A 23,755-nucleotide genomic window follows, 5' to 3' on the forward strand; every position below is an offset into this window, starting at 1 on the left:
GTGTGTAGGGCTTTGTTTTAAAATATCATACTTGTAAATGGCTTAATTACATATGAATGTAAGGTTTTCTGTGATGCAATGACTATAAAAATGATTGTTGTTATTGATGTAACTGTGATGGTATAAGGCTTAATTTACTTGGCACTTATCATATCTCGCTTTAAACAACCAACATCACATAAAAATGTCTTTAATGGTTCAGAGATGTTTCTGATGAGAAATAATGAAAACATTTCAATAGGCTGAGAAGAGGATAAGAAAACTCCAGGAGCCAGTGATCTACTATACTCACCGACACAGTCACAGAGGGGGAACTCTGCTTGGCTGTCCTTCCCTGGTGTGTCCAGAAGGCTCTTGGTTGGGGTATCCAAGTAGCGCAGCGGAGACTCCAGGAAACCTTTCAGCGAAGGGCCTGAGGGAAACCCCTCTTTCGTAGGAGTAGCTAAATCATCTCCTGGGGTGGAGAAACAGCCAGTGGTGGATAGCACCGTTACGTGGCCTGATGACTCAATTTTCATGCGTTTCGTTGGAGTTGTGCAGGACATGGTGAAAGGATCCTCTAGGACTCTGTGATGCTGTTGCTGCAGATATGCCTCCTGCATTTGGGACAAAAGCTGGCTCGAGGGCTTGACTTCCATGCACTCCTCAACTTCCTTCTTAATCGCAGGAACCTGGCTGTTGGACACGTCTCCTTTCATATTTTCAGCCTGGTCTACATCTGGCTGCCTTTCGTTTCCACCCTCTTGCATTGACTCTGGCTGGCTTGACATGTCAACGAGGGGTGTGTTGAGCTGCTCTGTGGATGGTGACTGGGGTCTGGCTTGTCCTGAGTTAGAGTTTTGTTGTGACTCAGTCACCACAGATGGAGCAGGGCCCTCTTCTGAGCCATCTGCAAGAGGAGCATTGGGCAGAGCATCCCCAAATTCCTCCTCAAACTGGCGAATCAGCTCCTCAAATTTTGGGTCAAGAGAACTGAGGCCAGCTAACGAGGGAGTGGGTTGGGATGTAGGGGTCTGAGGTGTGGAAGTGGTAGGCCCACCTGTCATAGCTAGGCCTGAGCTAGTCAATCCCTCCTGGGCAGGGGATGCAGGGACGGACACAGGGTTGAAGACGGCGGGAGTGTTTCCAGAGATAGGGTTACTACTGCTGTTTAAAATGGATTCCTGAGTATGGGCTGGAGCTGCCTGGCTCATAGCCACCTGAGAGGGGTTATATGGGGGTATGCAGTTGGGGGACCCAGCCTCAATGCCTGGTATACATGGTGTAAGGTGTGATATGGATGAGACACTCATTGGAGGGGATTTCTGTACTGTGATCTGGTTTTGTGGGAGGAAGATTGGTTGAGAGGCCTTCTGCTTATGCTTCTTGATGACGATCTGCTTAGGTTTAGGAAGAGGCGGGGCTAATGCACCTAGCAGTCCACCCATTGGCTGCTTGAGTATAGGCGAACTCTGTGCATTCTTTTTTTTCTTGGGTTCCTGTTTGATGGCTAGAGCACTATCTTGCACGGTTTGTGGCCACCACTTGCGTAAGGTTTGGCATGTCATGGGTGTCCGCGGACTGAAGGGTGGGGAACTGGAGAAGAGGTTACGTTTGTGATGAAGGAGTTGATGCAGTGCTGCCTGAGTTGACTGCTTAATGGACTGAGGAAGCTGCTGACCCTGGAATTGCTGTTGCTGGCCATTGACCATCCCAAACTGGCCCATTGTTACACAAGCCTGGTACTCCCCATTATCTATCTCTTGCTTGACATAGGGCATCACTGAGTGGCCACCCTTGTGGCTATCCTTCAGATTCTGAGGCAGCGCAGGAAACTTGAAGGCAGCATTGGCGTACTTTCCGCTGGTGTCTCCCAGGAGCTGTTTCAGCTCCGACATTGGATCACTGCCACTATGGGAAGGTTGTGGAAAATGAGGCCCAGGGTTCATCATCATCCAGGGGTTCCTAGGAGAGCTTTTCTCACAGCTTGCTCCAGTGCCCTGCTGCCATTGCTGGGGAAAGGGGCTAGCAGTGGATGATTGTGAGCTTGAGAATGAGGAGGAGCTGTACTGGGAGGAGTGGGGGGCAGAACCTTGTGACTGAGGTCTATGCTGTTCCCATGAAGAAGGGTCTTGTTGAGGGAAATGCCCAGGAGGGACAGACTGAGGCATTGGGGAGGCAGAGGATGTGTCAGGTGATGAAGACAACAATCGCATCCCATTTTGGGTCTGGGAAGGAGTCTGAGGGGAAGCATGGTGGTGGGAGTTCCCCCTGGCTGATTCACTAACAGACTCACCTAGTTGGGTCAGTGCCTCAATGGCGATAGCTGTCTGTAGGCTGACTTTCCTCTCTTTTGCAATAGATAACACACTTGGGGAACAGGGAATTGGTGCTGCAGGTCCATAGGGCCTTGCGACCATGGGCTGGTTAACAGGATCCTGCGACTGAGACTCTGATCCACAAGAGGGCTTAGCATCAGTGGATTGTGGTTGGGGATGAGACTGGTAGTGCTGTTGCTGTGTTGGTGGAGCACCTGACATCTTGCAAGGACCCTTGTCCTGGTCAGTGGCTGCCATTTTGATCTTTTTCTCTAACCACTCCAGGTAGTCAGGACACTCTGGTCCATCACAGTCACAGTTTGGTGGCTTCTGGCCATTGCGGGCTTGAGTCAGCGCCATCTGAAGGGTGTTCAGATCGTCCAGAACGCAGTGTTCACCGTCACCACTCCATCCTTTCTGCTTAGCATCATCCATCAAACCACCCATCTCCTGGATGAATTTCTCATACAGCTGTGCAGTAGGGTTCTGAGAGGGCTGAGACATGTTGCAAGTGGCCAAGGCATCTGCATTAGCTGAGAAATCCACCAGCTTCCTTGCAGCCTCCATGTCCACATTGTTCACTGAACTACTGGTGGTTTGGTCATTCCATCCAGCCTGTTGCTGCTGGGGTTTAGGGGCCCCATTGTAATGGCCAGAGCCCCAGCCCTGTGTCTGGGGAAGACATGCAAATGTCTCAGAATGATGGTGGCTCTGCTGATGCTGCTCACTGGCCAAAGCTCCACCTTCATTGACATCCGTTTCATTTCCATTTCCTGTGTGCTGGTTCACCCCATTGGTCTGTTCCTGGTTCAACACGCCTTTCTCCAGGCGGTCATGGTCAATTTCCATCTGGCCACTTCCTCTGGGGCCATCCACTGAACCCACCCCTGAAACAGTCTGCAGAAGATAAAAAGGGATCAAAATATTAGATTATAGGTTCATACCATAATTAAGAATATACACAAGCTCATGCAGGTATAGTTACAGGTGCAACTTCACTGGCACTTTTATGCTGCCATTCTCTCTCTCTCTGAGAGTAGCCTAACCTTATAGAGAAACTGAAATGGACAACATTCACGAATTTTGAGCATCTCACCTTCACTTCCTCTAACATCATGGTTCTCAAATATCTCCTGATGTCTTTTGAAAATGTTCCCAAGAACACTGGATCACTGAAAGCCCCCTTTTTTCCCCCTTCCTTTAAATGTTCACACAACTTGCCCAGTGCTAATTTGGATGGAACACTGATAAATAAAATCAGATAGATATGAACGTATGTTGTTTTTAATTCAATAGTTTTGAACTGGAACCCTGAACGTTTCAGACTAGTTATTAAGAAAATGCTTTGAAGCTTTTAAGCTTAGGAGCAACTTACAATGCTGTTTTTCAGTCAGTGTGTCCAGGCTTATAGCTTATACACAAGGTCAGTAGTACACTTGACCTAAATCAGTGCTGAAGTTTGCTAACGCACCTTATTTACACTGAATGGTGTTGGTAAAAGAGGCTCAGTCTGTGTTTCTATAAATGAACTTTTTGTCCTTGAGAAATTAACTGGTCAGTGGGAGTAAGATGGCATGGGGCTTTGCAGCTGCTGTTTTTTCTTCTTCTTTTTTTTTTAACCATGGTTTTAATGCTTTAAAAACATCATATTCACGAGTTACACCACACTATTCTGTGATAATATTTATACACATATCCACAAATTTAGGCTTGGCACAGAACGTTTGAAAAGCAGTTGTGGTTTCCTAGCAATGTTGTTAGGAACACTATTCGCAAATGAGCAAGAGTGCAGCCATGCAATGCAATGACACTTCATTATGACTCAAAAAAGCACTGGAGTTTGTCTTTAACATTTTCACATTATGAACATACAGGATCCAAGGCACGTCCAATCGAGCTGCAGACGTGGGGTGGGGGATTCTGAGAAAGCCTTTTGTCTGTAATGTGGAGAAGTGCTTCACGAGGGAGGATCCTGTGGCTGGGCTCTGAGGGTTTCAGAATGTTTACTGAGCAGTTTCTCTCAGTTCTCACAACACACAAGTGAGTCGTGCACTTCAGCTGACATTTAATGGCAGTGGTACAAGTAAAGACTTACTAGTGCTGCTGGAGCATGTGAAGTCTGTGAACAATTTTGACATTCAGTTAAACTTTCAAGCCTTTGTCCAACAGATCAGTCAGAGCAGACTAACTGATATACAGAAATATACATATACAAAATAATGTAATATTTTAAATATGCTCAAAAAAAGACAACCACAGTGATATAGATGAACATTAAACTAATATAAAAGTGATATATTCATGTATGTCAGAGTGCCCAATTACTCATTTACTAACCTCCCTTCATTTACTACAGATCACCAAATGCTGGGTTTGGCTAATCAGAACTTCTTTACCTTAAAACAAGTGTACTGGTGATGGATTTGATCAAATAAATACATTGTCCATTGCAGTGTCCATTTATTAAAATACTGAGGCTAACCTTGTATGTCAATTGGCTTTCTATGCAACAAAGAGGCTAAACATACGTGAAAACCCACGCGAGTTCTGTTCACGCTGATAGACGCTATAGTGATGTGCTCCATTAATGAGATGGGCCTCTTTGAATTCACCTTCTGTGCATGGTGTCTGCCATGGGGCCCATGTGATGGCTGCTAAACTGCGTCTGTAAGCGCTGGAACCCCCCACCAGTCACGAGTCCCTGGTGCTTTTGAAACAACTAAACCACACAACTCTTATGACAGGCTTCACACTTTCCTCTTTTTGGCGGCAGAAAGCTACGCAATACACATACACACACACATTTGCCCAGTGAGAAGTAATGCCTCAAGACAAGCAGCCACACATTGTAAATGTAAACTAGCTACTGCAAAGGTACCAGACTCTTTTCATTCTCTTGCTCTGTGTCATTTACGCACCTTTCCTGTCATTGATGACATCAACAGTGGAATACGTTTAAGGACACGTTTCTTGCTCGTTATTGCGTCTGCAAGATACAATTGTTCCAAATTTAAAAAAAGATCTGAATGGCTCGTACAGCTAGTGAATCATTCATTTCTGTGAGGGCATTTTGAAGAGTGGCATACCTAAAACTGAATAATATGGGAATGCAAAACTGAGGGACACAATATTTCAAGATTTCCTATTTTTAAACCTATGCACACCATAAAACTGATGTAACGAAACTCAGTTCTGTATGAGTCTAAGCAAGCAATCGGCGCATGACTTTTTACCTTGTCTATTTGAAGTTGTCTCATGGAAATAGTCTAACTGCCTTTTAAAAGACATGCATTCAAAAAGTAACTTATATTACTGCATAGTGTTTTGTATTTTTCGCATATCACAGAGCAGTAACCCCTTTGGTTAGTTGGCGAATTCTATTTTTTCAACAGCTAATCAGTACTCTGTACAGGAATAGACATTTAAAGCTACCCTCCCAAGCCCTAGAGCACGTGCTCTTCCAACTATTTGCGGCTTCTACTCTTCCACTCCGGCACAACCAAAACATCAACACGCCCAACCAGAAAGGGCTGCCTGACTCGTTTTACCTGGCTTTCATAGCAATTGCCTCTACACAAGCGTGAGGGGGAGCCTTTTAAACAAAAACGTGCAGGACACGAGTTCTGTCATGGAGCCAGGTCTCATAAACACATACACACAGGCACACACTACAATACACACTCATATACACACACAACAGATGCCTAGAAAAGATGACAGCACAAAGCAGAGGGAGAGAGAGAGCGAGAGAGACCGGCAGGGGGGTTGAGGTGGGGGTGCCTGGGAGCAGACAGCTGAACACAAATCCACACGAATAGACACACGACACCACACACACACACACACATACATACACCAACACCCCCTCCGTTGCCTGCAGTCCAGTGTACTGGATCACAATACAAGGCCCAGTCCAAAGAAGACAGCTGAAAACTGGGTAAAAAAAAAAGAAAGAAAGAAAGAAATCTGGTTACTTACGCAGAGTCTGTCCGGTCCGTATACAGTATAGACAGTGGAGGGTGGAGTGGACAGGAAAAGTGCATGGAACGACAAACAGTGATACAGTGCAAAGCCGGTAGACAATCTGTTCTGGGCTTCTTTTCCTTTTCTATTTCTTTCTCTCTTTCTCTCCCTCTTTCTTTCTAGCCTTCTGTTCTTCCCTCCGTCTTAGTCAGTGCGGCAAACACACACACACATACACACACACACACAAGCATACACGCACACACACACAAGCATAGACATGCACGCACACACCCGCACGCACGCACTCACTCACTCACTCACTCACACACACCTCCCCCACACTCGTTCATTCGCTTGTGTTTTCTTGCTCTCTTCCTCCTTTTGCCACCACCAATGCCGCTCGCTCTTACACTCTCTCTCTCTCTCTCTGCCTTTTCTCACATTATGTCTCAGTGCTCCTCCCTTCAATCTCTCTATATTCCCTTTTTCTCTCCTTTTTGTCGTTCTGCGCTTCGCCTTCACAAACCCCTCCTCTCTCTCTTTATCTCTCTCTCTCTCGATCGCTCACTCCCTCCCCCCTTCTCTTTCTCTCTTTTGCTCTCTCTCTCTCTCTCTCCCTCCCTTTTCCTCCTCCCCTCTCTGCTTTTCAGCTAGCGCAGTGCGAGAGAGGCCATTATCTGACTCACACTGGGCACGTACTATGGAATGGAGGAAAGCGCACACACGAACGAGGGAAGCGGGTGGACGAGCGCTAGCGGCAGACGCAGCTGAGGAGCGGAGAGAGAGAGAGAGAGAGAGAGAGAGAGAGAGAGACAGAGAAAGAGAGATATAGAGGGAGAGGGACATAAATCTCAACATCAATTTATGCTTTTTTTGTGCCCCCCTGCACATCATAGAGAAGATGAAACTAAAACAGCATTTTGCAGCTCTGTGACATTACGAAGTATGATTCTGTTACTGGTTTTCTGGGGTTGAATTTTTTTTTTTTTTTCATATGCTGCCTTTGGCTCAACAACATGGAGGCTGCAGCTGTTTTGCTGACTTCACTGCAGCCTACTCCCTCTCTCTACAAGCTTTCCACCACATTCCAGCTGCGATCCGCTAAAAATAATAACACAGAATCAAAGCTTTAATGCAATCGAGGCAGCGGCTCAAGCCTAAAAGCCCCTTAATTCATAACGTAGATATATATTCCTGTCTTTATTTTATTTTAAAAAACCTTGTCCTTTGTACGGATGCATGTTTCAGTCCTAACGGTAATACGCTTTACTTACAAGTACCACCGCTTATTTTTCCAATCGCATACTGAGAATTATTTGTCCGTTCCCGTTTCCGACTGTGCACGCCTTCATCTCGCTTAGTGTCAGCACTGTAAAGAAGGGCATTTTGTTGGAAATTAATAAAAAATATCGAGGCAGAATGGGAGCAAACAGAAGCAGAGATGCTGACACATGGCTTGAGTGTTTCTATCTTATATTACACAGCACATTCGGTTTGAGAGATCACACACACACTCTGGGTCCTACAGAAACAAGATGCGTCAGTGTATATGTGAGCGGTTTGGAGATGCAGAAGACAGGACACTGGCACAGAGAAAGTAGAGCATGGAACAGAAAGCAATGGGAAGAAAGAAAGCGAGATATATAGAGAGAAATAAAGCAAGAAGAGAAGGGTCTGAGTAACTGTAGAAGCGCAATCGGCACACGCACTCTTAAAAACAGAACAGTCCTCGCTTAGTAAGCCTGTCTTGTCCTCGCCACATGAGAGTGAACGAAGGTGGAGAAGAGACTAGTGGAGGAAGGAATGAGGGACTCCAGAGGAGAGAAGAGCAGGAGACACAGAGAAAGACATGGCGTATGAACCTTTCCTCCAAATAAAAACAACCTCCAGCCTACTTTGCTCTTTAAATGTTCTTTCCTTCCCAGTGCTAGGCTCCAAGAGCTCCAGCTCCAGCTAGCTGCCTGTCCAAGCTCAGTTTCTTTTCACTTTTGCTTTCTATCCCTCTTTCCTTCTCTCACCCTTTCCCTCCATCGCTAGCTGCTGGCTGGGTTTGTTCTTTCGGACTCCATAGCAGCGCGGCTCTCTTATTTACCGCCCGGCGCATTGCGGACCCAAATGATCTCTCACTATCTCTTGCTTTTCGCTCGCTCTTTCGCTGCTTCTTTCTCTTGATACTCTTTCGCTCCTTCTTTCCTGATGCTCTCTTGCTTTCTCTCCCTTCTTTTTTCCTGGAACTGTCTCGCTCTTTCGCTCTCTGCTGTGCCTGGTTTGGACAAGCAGAAAGACTGAGTGCGTCCTGTCACTCGGGTTGGCACAGTCAACGCTGGCATGTGTACAGCGGAGGCAAGGCATCTCTAAACACACACACACACAGAGGCAAAACTGCTCAGTCACTGTTGGTGGGTAAGTGGGTAAAGGCAGAGGGAGCATGAGGAAGCGAAAAGAAGAGAACCAGAAAGAGAGAGAGAGAGAGAGAGAGAGAGAGCAGTTATGACATCACAGTTACATCACCAGAATTCCGCCAACACCCCCTCCCTCCATCTAAAGCGAGTGCAAGCGGGGTGGGCAGATGTGTCATGCCACACAACACGAAAGTGCCCACCCCGCACACTCACACACAATCATTTGCTTGCTCTCCCACCTTCCTCTATATCTTTCTTTCTCTCAATCTTTCCATGAGTGACACAGCACTTCTGGTAATGTAGCTTAGCATATGCTTCTGGCTGCTAACAGCTAGCACATGCACTAATCACAAAGAACGTGTCTCACTTCAAAGATCATTTGTGATTTAGAGATATCAGTAGATAGATATTATCTGTGGCTCAGCATGATTTCTTTTAATGGTATTTCCGCACTGGCAACAATACTAATAACTGGTAGGAGATAAGTAGGCCACCTTACTTCTATGGTAGGGCTCAAAACACGCACACGCTTGATGTGTGGGAACTGCCATCTCCCAGACATCTCCTTACCCCAGCGTGAGAAAATGACGCAATTGAGATGTGAACCTGTTAGCACCTACATACTAAAAACAGCACCCAGTGCCTCAATGCACTAATACTAATACTCCAGCCCAAAGCTTTTACACTCCTATTCCTCCAACACTCAAGTCCAATACTCCAGTACTCCAAACTAAAGCTTGCAACCCATTAGCCCATTACCCCTACTTAATGCTTAATCTTATACTAAAATACCCTGCTCTATTACAACCCAATGTTGCAGTCTAAATGCAGCAAAGCTCTAAATTTGTGGTTTCCAACTATGCTTCTGTGGTATCCACTGGCCTGCATTACAAGGCTTTAAAGCTGGTGAAGCTTACAGAAAGAACACATGAAACTATGTAGGACAGGTAGTTCTCTGAGATCAGGTGTTGAAGAACCTCTACTTAAGCCAATGCTCCAACACAACACACCTCCCTATACACCAGGGCAATCCTCTAGGCCAGTGCCTCCCAGCCCTGGTCCTTGAGATGCATAATCTGCTATAACACACCCACTTCAAAGTCCAGTGCTATAGATCAGTACTCTTGCTGAACGCTCTAGTTTCAGATTTCAGTTTAATTCTTTATCCATTGCGCTAGCTCAGTACTCCAGTTCAATGCTCTAGGTCAGTGTTTCTCAACCCTGGTCGTGCAGGCACCCTGCCCTGCACATTTATTGCTTTCCCTTTTCCCAGCACAACTGAATCAACTAATCTGTTTATGAACAAGTCCTTTCAGAGTTGCAGTGGGTGTGTTAAAGCAGGGAAACCTCTAAAATGTGCAGGGCAGGGTGCCTAAGGTCTAGACCAATACTAGAAAGTCCAAGACTTCAGACTGGAATACAAATCTAAGGTCCAAAGCTCTAAATCAAAGTTCTAACCCAGTGTTCCAGTCTAGTATTTCAGTCTAATGTTTTAGTACAATAATCAATCAGCTCAAAGAGAACGTGTTTTTGTGGCTTCGCCAACCTTGTTATTTCCAGCGGCCACACAGGCAAACTCTGAAATATACAAAGAAAGACAAACAAATAAATCTGAAGCTACTAAATGTAAGAACCTGTTGGAAAATCTACCCTTATCTAAACACCTTATTGGAGACTAAGACTGACTGTTAAAACCGCAAAAGAATCATTTCAACTGAGGCCATTGTTGAGCTAATAAAAGATTCCTATGTATATTTTAATATCTCTCTCTATGTCTCATATATGCCCTGTGAAGGACAGGTGCCCCCTCCAGGGTGTGTTCCCGCCTTGTGCCCAATGATTCGGGGCAGGCTCCCGACCCACCGCGACCCTGAACTGGATAAGCGGTTACAGACAATGAATGAATGAATGTTTCATATATTTGTTTATGTCTCAGAATTCTCTCTCTCCTCCTATCGATCTGTTTTTCTCTATACTATGGCAGCTAGTTTTCATTTGTCTAATAAGAATATGAATGGGTTAATAAAAGTATTGGGGGTCACACACGTCACTGACATGTTTTAAAAATTATATATGACAGCAACTTTTCCAATAATTGCTTAGTTGTTTTGGAGATGATGTGTAGTGTTTTGGAAAATGGAGTTTGAACACAAATGACCAGAAAGTGTAAAACCCAAAAACAATCCAGCGAAATCAGGTGGACAAGACATTTTATGTGTCAACATAACACTCATATATACGACCAAAAACAGCCACACCAGAAAGTCCAGTTTCTACCTCACACATTAAAAACAAAACAACAGACCTAGCAGTGACATTTGCATTTCCTTTGAACAGGAGGCAATGCCAGTTCATTTGCAGAACTACCAGCTCAACCAAGTATGGAGATTAGGCAATAATACACAGTATAAGGCTGCGGAAATGATATTAAAAACAAGCAGGAGAGTTTGGATTTTCAGTGCTACTTTTCATATTGCTGACTGAATTTGCTTAACCAGTGTTATTACACGAGGAACTAAGAGCATGAAGTTCCTGAGCTTTTGTTCGATGTAAGCGCTATCACTGCTATACATAACTTGGCATCAGTTCAAAGCCAAAAGGGAACGAGATACATTGCTGTAAACGTTTTTAAGGTTCAGAACAAGTCTGAAAAGAAGACATGAAGGCAAATTCTAACACACGCACAGAGCCACAAACCTCAGGTCACAAGACTCTGTCACATTACATCATCAGGAGAGATGAACCTAGATGTGAAACCAGGTCTTTACATACTGACCTACACACACGGACACAGAATTCAACACATACAGACCTTCACACATAGGTTTCTGCTCTCTTTCTCTCTCTCTCTCTATAGCTGGGTTTCATTTATCTGTAAAAAAAAATTCCATTGCTCTTTTATGCTTTTGCACTTTAGCAATAACCTTTTAACCTTGTTTGAGTGTAAAACTCTCTTTTTTATATATATTTGAGAGTTTTTGTGAATTTTGGGCCTTTTCCATTCAGTTTTTAGGTCTCTCTCTCTCTCTCTCTCTCTCTCTCTCTCTCTCTCTCTCTCTCTCTCATGCACACACACACCCACACCTTCACACAAACATGAGCTGTCAAACTGCTATAATATAAATGTTAGTAGTAGTTTTTTTAGTAATTTTTATAATTATATTTACACCTTTGAACATCCATATTTAACATATATACATTCATACACACAACCAAAAATAAAAAGTGAAAAGCTACCAATGATGACTGGCATGGTAGCTCTATACTTTACTTTTAACTTCACCTTTCACATAAACACACACAGTACTAGAAACCTAAACAAATTTTTTACATGGTTGTTTTTCCTATTTAATTAATAATAAAGATACAAACAGATACAAACTAATATTAGTGCATTCATTAAAGTAACATACATTTCTTGTTTTAAAAAGAGCAGACATTTTCTAAGCTCGTCAGTTCCAGATATCCTGAATGTCCCTGGTCCCTACAAATATGTGGATGTGTTCAGTACCAGTGCAACTACAAATAATACCTCTGCCACAAGGAGACAATTGAAAACAGATGAAAAACACAGTCTTTATAAATAAATAAAGTCTTTACTATAACATTCCTTATGCACATACCACTGTACTTATCCTAATCTTAGTGCATTTAGTCTTTGTAATTAACACTAAAAATTAACACTTAAATCTTGCCAAATGTGTTAAAAAGCAGATATGTCTATAAAGTCAACCGTCATGTAAGACGAATATAAAACGTATGTACAATGTATATTAGATGTATATAAGATAGCTGACCTCGTGCAGTACCATAGTGACCTGTGGGAAGCTCTCCATCAGTGAATTCTCTGAAGTGTGTTGATGAGCGATGGCTTAAAGCTCAGTGTGTGACTATCTGTTTTTCTCCTTCAGTTTAACACTCAGTCCTGAGTCATCATCCTCCACTCATCTCCTCATCTCTCCCACACACACATACTGACACACACAAACACACACACACACTCTGACACAGCAAACACTGTCAACCACCTCCAGCCAAACCCACACACATATACATTAACACAAACACACACATACAAACACAAAGAACATTCAGACCACTACAAACATTTTTGTCAATGTAAATTTAGTCAAAGTACAGTGTGAGACAGTGCCAATAACAACATAGCTAAATTTAAGAAATAACATCCTCCATTTCCATCTGTTAGCCATGTCTCCCCCAGTCACACAAATGGTGCTTTTCCGCTGCATGGTACACGCTGTACTCAGATCTACATGTTTGGTTTCTGGTTGGTTTCCACTATACAGCCCCCTTCCCCAAAATGTAGCCAGTGACATCACAAAACACTGTGCCTAACGGCAACCGCAAGCTTTGGAAACAAGTGGTTATTTTGTGCTGGAGGTCTGCATTTCACAATTTAAAAAAGTCTCTCTCTCCAATCCGCAATGGTCACACATCAAGTTTAGTACCTACTTTGCTCGCTTGGCACCGTGATTAAGCAGGGACTAAAACAGCACCCATTTTCAGAGAATAGATTTGTCTAATGGAAACTCAAAAGTGCCAAAAGATATCCAGCTGGGAGAGTGAAGGCTAAGACAAGCTTTCTCTGAGACATGTGCTCAATTTTGTAATGTTAGCTAACAGAGGTCGGCATTGGCTAGCGCCACGGTGACTGATGGGGGAGAGGGAGGGCCAGTTGTGCTGTCTTGAACCCCTGGCTGACTCTTGCAGTGAGGTCATATTTTTGCTTACCTGGATTTGGATGTAGAGAATATCAATCTTAACATATGACTTCAGACGTGTTTAGCTACAATATACCAACACGGTGATGAATAATGTTCCTTTACTCTTTCATTCTTTATAATTTTAGGAAAATGTGCTGTATATTTTCTTCAAAATAAGGAATGGTCTGACCATAAACATTATGTAAATAACTACACCATTTAAAAACCCACAAAGTAAAAACAATATCAAGGTGTTAAGCTCAAAACTTGTTAAAGAATCTATTACACGAGACCCTAATCTTAACTGGATCACAAAACCTAAACCTACCTTACTAATATGTCATAAGTAATCAACTACATAACAACAAAGTATGTTAATAATTAACATCATTTGTAAATCATCTGCAAGGAACCATTAAAAAAATGTGATCAACACGTTGGACCAAAGAGCTGCAGACACAGAAATTAGGGTCAGGGAAGTAATTGGAATAAAGCTTTAGCTTTCCTTTCTTCCTTCTCTCTCTCTCTCTCTCTCTTGATTTTGTTCACTTACATACTATCCCTCTCACTCTTCCCCATCTAATCTATTGTTTTGCTATTTTAACACCTCCATCACTCTCTCTCTCTCAGCCTTTGTTTTCTATATGTTTTCACTTACTCTTACATTTCTTTCTATCTGTCTTTCACTCCTCTTTTTTTCCCTCAGGTTTTTCTTTTCAGCCTCCCTCTGGTACCGTGTATTCCTGACCTGGCGTGTTCCTTCTGTGTGTGTGTGTGTGTGAATGAGTGTGTTGCCTTGGCTGACACACGGCACGTGCGAGTCGGCACGCAGCACTGAACCACCTCCCAGCCCCCACTACACTACCCACAAAGAGAGAAAGAGAGAGAGAGAGAGCGTGAGAGAGAGGCAAACACTGAGATGCATACAGTAAGTGAGGTACAGAGGAAAGAAAGAGAGGGAGAAAAAGAAAGACACAGAGAATATAAGTCAAGCAGTGAGATATAGACAGATAGAGACAAATGAAAACAATAAAAGAACAAAAAGAAAGAAAAAAGAGAAAGGCAACAAGGAATGAAACACAGAAGAAAATAAAGATAGTAAGATATAGACAGAAAGAAGAGAGTAAGTTCGAGATAAAAGTAGTTAAACAGAAAACAGTAAGACACAAAGAGAAAGAGAAAAAAGAGCAATACAAAAAAATCAAAAGGGAAATGAGAAAGAACCAAAGCACATTAACAGACAGAGAAATAGAAAAAGATGGAGAGGAAATATAACATGAGAGAGAGACCCAAAAAGAAGTAGAAGAGAGGTATAGAACGTGTAAGACAAGCAGGAGAAGAAGAGGAAGAGAAAAGTAGAAACCGGTAGAACTGGAGACTGGAGAAAAAGGGAAAGAAACAAGGCGAGCCAGAGAGATACAGATATAGGGAGACACAGGAAGAGATAACGAGAGGAGCATGAGAGATAAAGAGCAATAGAGTGGCAGGAAAAGAGAGAAGGGAGATGGAGAATGAGAGAGGAAAAGGGGAGAGTAGAGAAGAAAAAAGAGACAAGAGGTGGAAAAGAGAAGGGGGAGATATACAAAGAAAGACTGAGAAAGAGAAGAAAGAAAAGGATGAAAACAAGGAGGGGAAAAAGATAGAGGGGCCAAGAGAGAGGAAAAAGAGAAAGAAAACAACAAAGGAGGCATAGGAGACAGAGAAAAGGAATGAGAGGAAAAACAGAAAGAGAGACAGAAGGAGAGAGAAAAAGGGGAACAGAAGAGAGGAAGAGAGAAAGAGGGATGGGGGAAGGGTGGAGTCGTTCTCATCACTCAGTAAGTCAGTAAATCGGTGGGACTGGGGGAGGAACCTGCAGAAGAGAAACAGAGTACAGTGCAAGACGAAAAAAAAACAGAGGAAATTTGAGGAGAGGGACAGGAGAGGGGGGAATGGAGAGAATAACCGGGCCAGAAGAGAGACCAGGAACAATGATGCTGGGGGCTGAAAAGAGGGGGAACAGAAAAGGAAGGATGACAGAAAAAGAGAGGATGGAAATGCAGCAGGTTTCCAGAAGGAGCACTGGGTTTAATTAACCGGTGTTTTTCAATGCAGCTCCATAAACGGAGGGATTACAAGTCTGGCTGAGAGAAAACAGAATACACGAATGGGTTAATCTTGATGACAAAAACACTCGAGAGAAAACAATGTTCAAAAAAAAAAAAACATTAACACCCAACTACGTCAAACCCACGAGCCTATTCTCCTGTTTCTGAATAAAGGAAGAGGCTGGAGAGTGAGACGGAGAGCTGTGCACGGTGGCTTGTTGCCAGGTTTCTCTCTCTCTCTCTCACCCTCTCAGGAGTCAGGCTAAGATTAGCTCCCCATATGTTCAAGTCAGACATAACCACATTTAAAGGGCCAGCGCCTCCACTCTCTCATCATTGCACTGTGGACTGCAGTATTGCGTGAGTTACAGACCCTCAGTGACAACCAATACGTTCCTATTAGGTCGCTTGATGCCACAATCAACACTAGAGGAGCAGGTGTCCTCAAAGGTTTGTAGTGAATGAGTCTTACAATGAGTCAACTGATCTACTTTAAGCTTCACCCACTGAGGATCAATTGTCATGCTCGGCTTGTATAATCTCCACAGAAAAGAACGAACAAAAAATGGGACGCTCCCAGGTCACCGTGCTCAATGCCAGCTGTCGGTTAGAGGAGTATGGAGCACAGGGCTGTGGAGGAGTGAAAGAGTACACTCTGCAGGAAGATACCTTTTGGCAGAGGTTATAGTGCTGTTTGTGACCCAGAACTAATCGTCTAACATCAGTATCTGAGCTCACCAATGCCCTTTTAGTTAAGTGCTATCAAACACGGCAACGATATGTGATCACGTGGCCTTCTCACTACATATACACTCGTTTGAGAGACAATTCTAATGCGAGTTGGCATCTCATTTGCAGCAATAACGGTCTCCACGGTTTAGGGGAAAATATTTAGCAACATTGTGATGTGTCTGTGGGAATTTGTGCCCATTCAACTGAATGAAGTGAACCTAATTTGATGAATGGACCAAGTGCTAAAGAATGGGGAACTTAAGCTCTGCATCTTCATGTATTAAGCAATGGCATATTTTTCATTTAGTCATTCATTGACTGAAGCATTTTGATCGCTTTTAATGCAATATTAAACTTTGATTCCTAGCTCTATTTATAAGTGACAATACTAATCTATGTACTTAATAGAAATGCTTCCCTAAATGCAGACACTCCATCGCTATCTGGCCAAATGATATTTAAGGCTTCACCCTGCGTGTGGGATTAATGTGACATAATGAGCAGTGGCAAGTAAAGTGGCACTGCTTTGCCACCCCTGGGCCAGCGGAGCCACGGAGACTCAACTCCATTCATTTTTCATTAACTGCGGCAATGCAGCCACACACTCCTGCAGGAACAGCAGAGCAGGGTGCCATCACGTGGACATGTGTGTGTACAAGAGGGAATGAGAGAGAGAGAGAGAGAGAGAGAGAGAGAGAGAGAGAGAGAGAGAGAGAATACTTAATACAGAGAGAATATGATTCTTAGGGGCACAGATAAAGAGAGAAAGACTGAACAATTTGGCACAGAGAAGGAGTGAAAGACAGAGAAAGACAGTGATACAGATGACACAAATACCTGCACAAAATTTGCTGACATTACTTAAATGGTCATTAAAAGTGGGACAGTGAACAAATTAGCACATACAGGTAATGCATGTGTGCGTGCACATGCACACACACACGCGCACGCACACACACACACACGCACACACCTGACATTTTTACACATTCAAAACAGGAAGCAGCGGCCCCTGTAATCATAAAAAGAAAATGCCAACAAAGAAGATTTCCAAGAAATGTGATGAGTAGTGCATCTTTGTGTGTGTGTGTGAGAGTGTGTGTGTTTGCCTAATCTGAGCTAAGATGAAGGCCAAATACAGTGTTTGCCATACGTAAAACGAAATATGTAAATTAAAAAATGAATATGGAGCAAACCAAATTTGCCATAAAGCTAACAATACAGCAAAGCTAGTGCAAACAACAATGAAATGAGTAGGGAACAACAATAAATCTACTACATAAACTGACCAAACTAAATAATAATGGATAGATAATAGCCAATAAAAAACTAAAATAAAATAAACTAAAATAAAAATAGCTCTAAACAAAACTACTGCTAACAGTGCAGTGAACAATAAAACAAATAGGCTAACAACAAATAAACCTAGATACCAAATTAGCATAGCAATCTAACAAAGATTAGCTTGCTTTAAAGCTAACAGAAAAGCTAATAACAAAACTTTTAATGACATGAACAGCAAATCTAACTAATAAGCTGCCCGTGAATGTAACAATAAAGGTAAAAATTAACCTAATATCAAAAGGAAATAAAAAGATAACAATAAGTCTGCAATACATTTTAACATCAAAGCTAAGCCCTCAGGAAAGCTACAAATAAGATGAAAATAAAAAACAACAATACAGGAAGCAATAGCAAAATGTTTGATTAATGTCAGTCAGGAGGATTTGAGTGTTTGCATATGTGTAACATCCTAATTCAATATCCTGTTTCTTTCAGGATCTAAAATCCTGCTCCTCCATATGTGATGTAATCAATAAAACATAACGCCAGATTAACTTCAAACTCTGGCTGTGACACGCTTTCTCAACAAGCAGCCAATGTTTAAAATATATCATGCCGGCGGACGGCAGCCCAACAATGAAACAACTTGAAAGAGCGGCTGGCACTTTAACAGCCTTCAGCAAAACCAAAACGGACGACTTCCTGCCGTTCCATTACCTTTAAACAATCTCATGCTCAAACAAGTTCCCCTATTCTCTCCCTCACACACATATGGCCGCTTGCCGTATCACATGACCACAGTCTTGAGGGCGGTCCTGAGCTATAATTACAGCCATGATGTCATGCACTACTCACTGTTGCCACAGAAAGTAGGTCACTATTAACCCTTTCCCATAATTCTGTGGGGATTCCTCACCAGTGCCACGCAAAAAATATTATGAAACACTTTCCACCGGACCTTTTTTATGTGGCTGTCGTTTTGTATTCACATTTCTCAAGTTCAAAAGCACTCCACTGTACTTTATTTGCTATCACACTGCCGGCTTTCGTCGCCAGACAACCTCACTGTGCTGGTAAATGGCAGAGAGGGGGATTTTAACGCTGAATCATGCCTTTTTTCATCAACCGTCAACCATACGGAAGGAAAAACGCGATACTGAAACACTTCGGTTTCAATGCTTTACAAAGCAGAAACATAATGACCTTCAGTCACATGTTCCTTTCTTCAAAGCAGTCAATCTGAAATCTAAAATCCATGGGAAAGTTTATCTCCACCGTAAACAAAGATAATGAAGGACTATCAAAGAGTAATTCCAAGAAAACTCTCAGAACAAATAGAAATACACTGTTTCTGGGGCGTGACCATAAATGGTATGTCTCCAGTTAACTTATAAGAAAAGAACTAATATGCAGATATTTACAGATGAATATTCATTTTATTGTACACATTGTTAGCGGACATTAAACCATTGTGGTACCTTTAAAGACACAAGGCCGCATTTTGCACTTTTAGAAACAAAAATGTTCTTGTGCAGTCTTTTGCACTGGTCTTTTTAAAGCACATGGGAAAGCTGTCCTCAGCTATTCCAGCAATGCTGACATTTAAGTAAACAAACACAAGCATTCAGTGTGAGTTAAAACCACAGAAATCGGGCCGTGCTAAAATAGACCATGAGAATGCGTGGGCTTGCAGGTCAGCCACAAACACCAGCTGACATTTCACAAAAGGAAATCAAAAAATATAGATAGCCTTCTGCATAGTATTTTACACGTGTAAATAGCCATGCTTAAATTAAAAACTTTAACTCGTTCGGCTGTATAATTAGCTCTCATAACAACAGCTAGATCACTGATTTTTATTTTGTTATTTTAAACTGCAAGAACAGTATTTGGTTATTAATGTTAAAAAAAGTTACATAATAATTACTGTGCAACTAATCTGTAAGCTACATTGATGGTGAGGAGCAAGAGTGTGTGGGTTTAATGGGTTAAAAGGTCAGCTACAAATGTTGGGGACAGTCCCTATTCAAACATCAATAAAGTTACATAAGTCATGGTCAAAGAGCAACGATAAATCAAAGCCAAACTACACAAGAGTTATTCTTAAAACAGGTCAGAGACACTTTTATATACACAGTTTAAAAGCAGATCACTCCAGGGATCAAAACTTGGGCTTACATTGTATTTGTCATAATAAATGACACGACATACCAAGCGAACAACACATTAGTTTCTACATAAATTTTAGTAGTTTCAACCAATCACAACATTCTGGTTTGAAGGTGTTAATAAAGGGTTAATAAAACTTTGGCCATAGTTATAAACACTGACCCTGTAGCATTCGCTTCTGAGATGGCCTCAAAGCCACAGCCCAGCTGGCCGGAACGTTCTGGGACGCGTGGCAGGGATCTCATGAGCTGTCCGATGCTTATAAAAGCCTGGATGGAAGGAAGCGGAGGTGTGTGTGCGAGCAGTGGTCAGTTCTAGAGTCTGAAAGCTGGATAAAGCGGACGAGCGAAACGCGGCAATTACGGCTCAGGGCCTGTCACTACTCTGCCCACACTACAGGTTACTCCAGTCCATAAACAGTGTTCCACGTGCTCCTACGCGCATGCGCATGAGAATGACCCACTCACTTTACTCCCGTTACCTCAAATGACCGGCAAAGTTCGGCAGCTCCGCCTCATGAGCAATCCAAGAGAGGCAGAGAGATAGAGAGAGAAAGAGAGAGAGAGAGAGATAGATAAAGAGTGTAAGAGAGAAAGAGTGAGGCCTCCTTCCCTTCTCTCTCTGCCAGGCATGGCTCACGCCTCCCTCTATTTCGCTCTCTCTTTCCCTCGCTTTCTCCCTTCCAATAAGCGGCGAGCGCGCGGCTCTTTAAACCCGGGCCGGTCCTACGCCTGCTCAGTCAAAACACACACACACACTCTCCTCTCGGCACAGCCGCTCACACTCATCCACAACACACCCACTACTACACCTGCACAGTATTTACAAATATCGCATCGTGTCATTTTTCATTTTTCTCTGGTACGTTCTGGATTCTGGTTCCAGAACTGATCCAGATTTTGGACATGATTCTGAATGGATTCTGATTCTGAATCTGGAAAAGATTCATATCCAGGCTACAATACAAGAACTGATTCAGATTCATTCTATAGTTGTCTCTGATTCTGGTTCTGATGTCGGCACTAACCTTGATTCTGGAACCGATTCTGATTCCAATCCTTATTACGGAACTAATTCTTATTGGCTGTAACTGACCCTCCTGTCCTTGTATTGTGTTTCTGAAGCAAGTGAAAAGAGGGAGAGATAGAAACCCAGCCAGAGAACCACAAAAGCCAAAAAAGAGTTCCACCTGCAAGTCACAGGTGGCTGTCTGCGTACAGCTGTCTGTCAGTCTCTCTCTCTCTCCTTCTCTTTTTTCTCTCTCACTCATTTCAAAGAAGCTTTAATGGCACTGCTGAATTAATTTGCACTGTTGTCAAAACACACAATGTCATTTACATTACACTTTATTAGAAATCCTCAGTCAACTTGTGTACACATAGAACATATCCACACAAACAAGTGTTCACGCCTCAAACAAATAAACATCCACTGAAACGACTGTGTGTTCTTTATTCAAGGGTCGAGAGAAACACTGGACATAGATGATGGTCATTTAATGAGACTGAGCTGACACAGACATGTAAAGACAGACGGACTGTTGTTCTCACCTCTGTTACCAGGCTTGGAGAAAAGGCGCAAGCTTTTATGGTGTCTTCACAATATTCCACCTTTCAGACAGAAAACAAAGGTAGAGATAGAGAGAGAGAGAGGGAGAGATAGAGAGAGAGAGAGGGAGAGAGAGAGAGAGAGAGAGAGAGAGAGAGGGAGGGAGAGAGAGAGAGTGAGAGAGAGAGAGAGAGAGAGAAAGAAATAAAACACAGAACAGATATAGAGCCATCTCTCACAGTTCACATCTGATGTATATACAGTATTTGCAAAGCAACAGTATAATTAAAAGCATTATGGCAATAAGTAGTAACAACATTGGCTGTAAATATGTACATTTACATACAGTTAAACAGTTACATCTATATTTCTCTGAACAAAAATGGAAACATGAATCATTTTCCTTTGCCCAACACACACATACAGCAGCCACAATGAAATCAGAAGCCTCAGAAATAGCCTCTTTTTTTCCTACAATTATATAACACTCTGCTCAATGACCTCCCCTCATTTACTCCATACTGAATGATATTAAAAATATACATCTGTCCCATTCAGGACAAGTCAATGAAAAAAAAAAGATAATAATGCATTACACACAAACAGAAATATATATTATATTAGGGTCAATGGAGAAAGCTGTTAATGTTAAAACAATGAACAAACAGTAGCCCCCTCCCCCTCATATGCACCGTCTGGCTATTCTACTGTTTTGTCTTTGCTCTATGACCCCCCCCTCCACTTCTCTCTCTCTCTCACACACACACATACAAACACACACAAACACACACAGTAAGAAACCGGTTCACACACACACACATACACACACACACACACACTGTAAGAAACCGGTTTCTCTGCTATAACAGTTCACTTCCCGGAGTTAATGAATATTTACCCTCTAGGTCCTGCTGCCGTTTTCTTCTAGCCACCGTCTAGTCGTATCCCCCATCAGAAGCCTGTCTCTCTCTCTCTCTCTCTCTCTCTCTCTCTCTCTCTCTCTCTCTCTCTCTCTGTCTCCCTCTCTTTCTCGTTGTCACTCACTCAATCACTCTTTCCCCCTCCTTTTCTCCCTCTCTCTCTCTCTCTCTCTCTCTCCCCCTCTCTGCAGTCTCTGTCCATTCAGGAAGCCATCTTGCGTGTTTTAATCCTGTTTAACATTAGTGAGCCTGTATGTTCACTCATTCGCTGGCCTCCTTTCCCTCCCCTCGTTCTCTTTCTCGCTCTCTCTCTCTCTCACTCGCTCACTCGCTCTCACTTCCTCCCCTTCGTGGATCGACCACATATACACACAGAAACACACACACAGAGGAGGGTTTTATTTAAAGCCCGTGTGATCACTATCACTGCTGCACTCTACACATAACCCCCCCTCCCTCTTTCTCTCTTCCCTTCTTCCTCCTCCTTCTTTCTCTCTCTCTCTCTCTCTCTCTCTCTTTCTCTCTCTCTCTAGCGAGCAAAAAAGCAAACTGCACACATGATGTAAATGTCCCCCAACACAAATACACACTGCCCCCTTCCACCCACCCACACACACACACACACACACAAAATGCTCCCCCACTCGTGCACGCACAGCTACGTCACGCTACACTGAGCACACAAAGAAGAGTAAAGCGTCCAATAGCAGGCCAGAGCTGAGGCTGCTGCTAGGGCAAAGCACAGAGAAGGAGGAGGAAGAGGGGGGGGGGGGGGAAGAAAGAGAGAAAGAGAGAGAGAATAAGGGAGAAAAGAGACGCACAAGAAAGGGGGGATGGGTGAAGAGAAAGGAGAAGGGGGGCACGTGCTGTGCAGTGTGTGTGTACACACCGAGTGTGCGGCTTGAGACGGAAGGTAGGCTGGGGGAAGGGATTCTCTCTCTCTAGCTCCCTCCCTTTCTTGCTCTCTCCCTCTCTCTCTCTTTTGCTCTCTCTCTAGGTCTCTCGCTCTCTCTCTGCTTGTCAATTATCTCCTCCAGCTTGCCTGTCCTAAACAATGCCTCTGGTATGTACTGCTATCACTGAAGACCATCTGTGTCTCGGCAGTTTGCAACAACCGGACTGGACTACGCTGCACTGCACACACACACACACACACACACACACACACACACACACACACACACACACACACACAAACACAGAGATAGAGCTTGTTTTTATAAAGATCCAGGACATGGCTTGTAAAATATATACACAAACAACACACACATACACATATACTGAAATTCAATAACAGCTCAATATAAGTAACATATATGTAATTGCCTATTTGCAATAACAAAGCCACCATGAGAGCCTCCCTCTCTCTAGTATATATAATGCCTTAAAAAGAAGGAAAAAACAACCAAGATTTTCTGAGAAAGCTCCAGAGAGCAGCACCTTCATGGTTATTTATATTTATATATGACATATTTCTATATTTATGATTTCTAAGAACAAGAAAATCCCTTGTAAATATATGACTGAACAGACAGACTGTGATTCTAACAGATAGAACGCAACTGCTTTTAGCACAATAACATTTGAGTAATTTCTGAATTTCTGTTACTGATGTGCCATTCCTGA

The 23,755-nt window shown here is 43.0% G+C and overlaps 1 protein-coding gene across 2 annotated transcripts in view; it reads right to left on the reverse strand.

Moving 5' to 3' along the window:
- The window catches only part of LOC136677319 (methylcytosine dioxygenase TET3-like), a 35,998-nt gene extending 13,804 nt beyond the window's left edge, over positions 1-22,194 (reverse strand). The window contains exons 1-3 of one of the 2 annotated variants that reach the window (XM_066654833.1): positions 22,108-22,194; positions 21,212-21,271; positions 293-3,194 (exon numbers count right to left, since the gene is read on the reverse strand). In XM_066654833.1, the coding sequence (XP_066510930.1) occupies positions 293-3,146 (2,854 nt within the window). In that variant the 5' untranslated portion in view covers positions 3,147-3,194; positions 21,212-21,271; positions 22,108-22,194. Of the gene's footprint in view, positions 1-292; positions 3,195-6,275; positions 6,517-21,211; positions 21,272-22,107 lie in introns of those variants that run through there. The other variant, XM_066654834.1, reaches the window with a different exon arrangement.
- Between the last annotated feature and the right edge of the window lie 1,561 nt (positions 22,195-23,755).

This window comes from Hoplias malabaricus, chromosome X2 (genome assembly GCF_029633855.1).
Source record: "Hoplias malabaricus isolate fHopMal1 chromosome X2, fHopMal1.hap1, whole genome shotgun sequence".
NCBI lineage: Eukaryota > Metazoa > Chordata > Actinopteri > Characiformes > Erythrinidae > Hoplias > Hoplias malabaricus.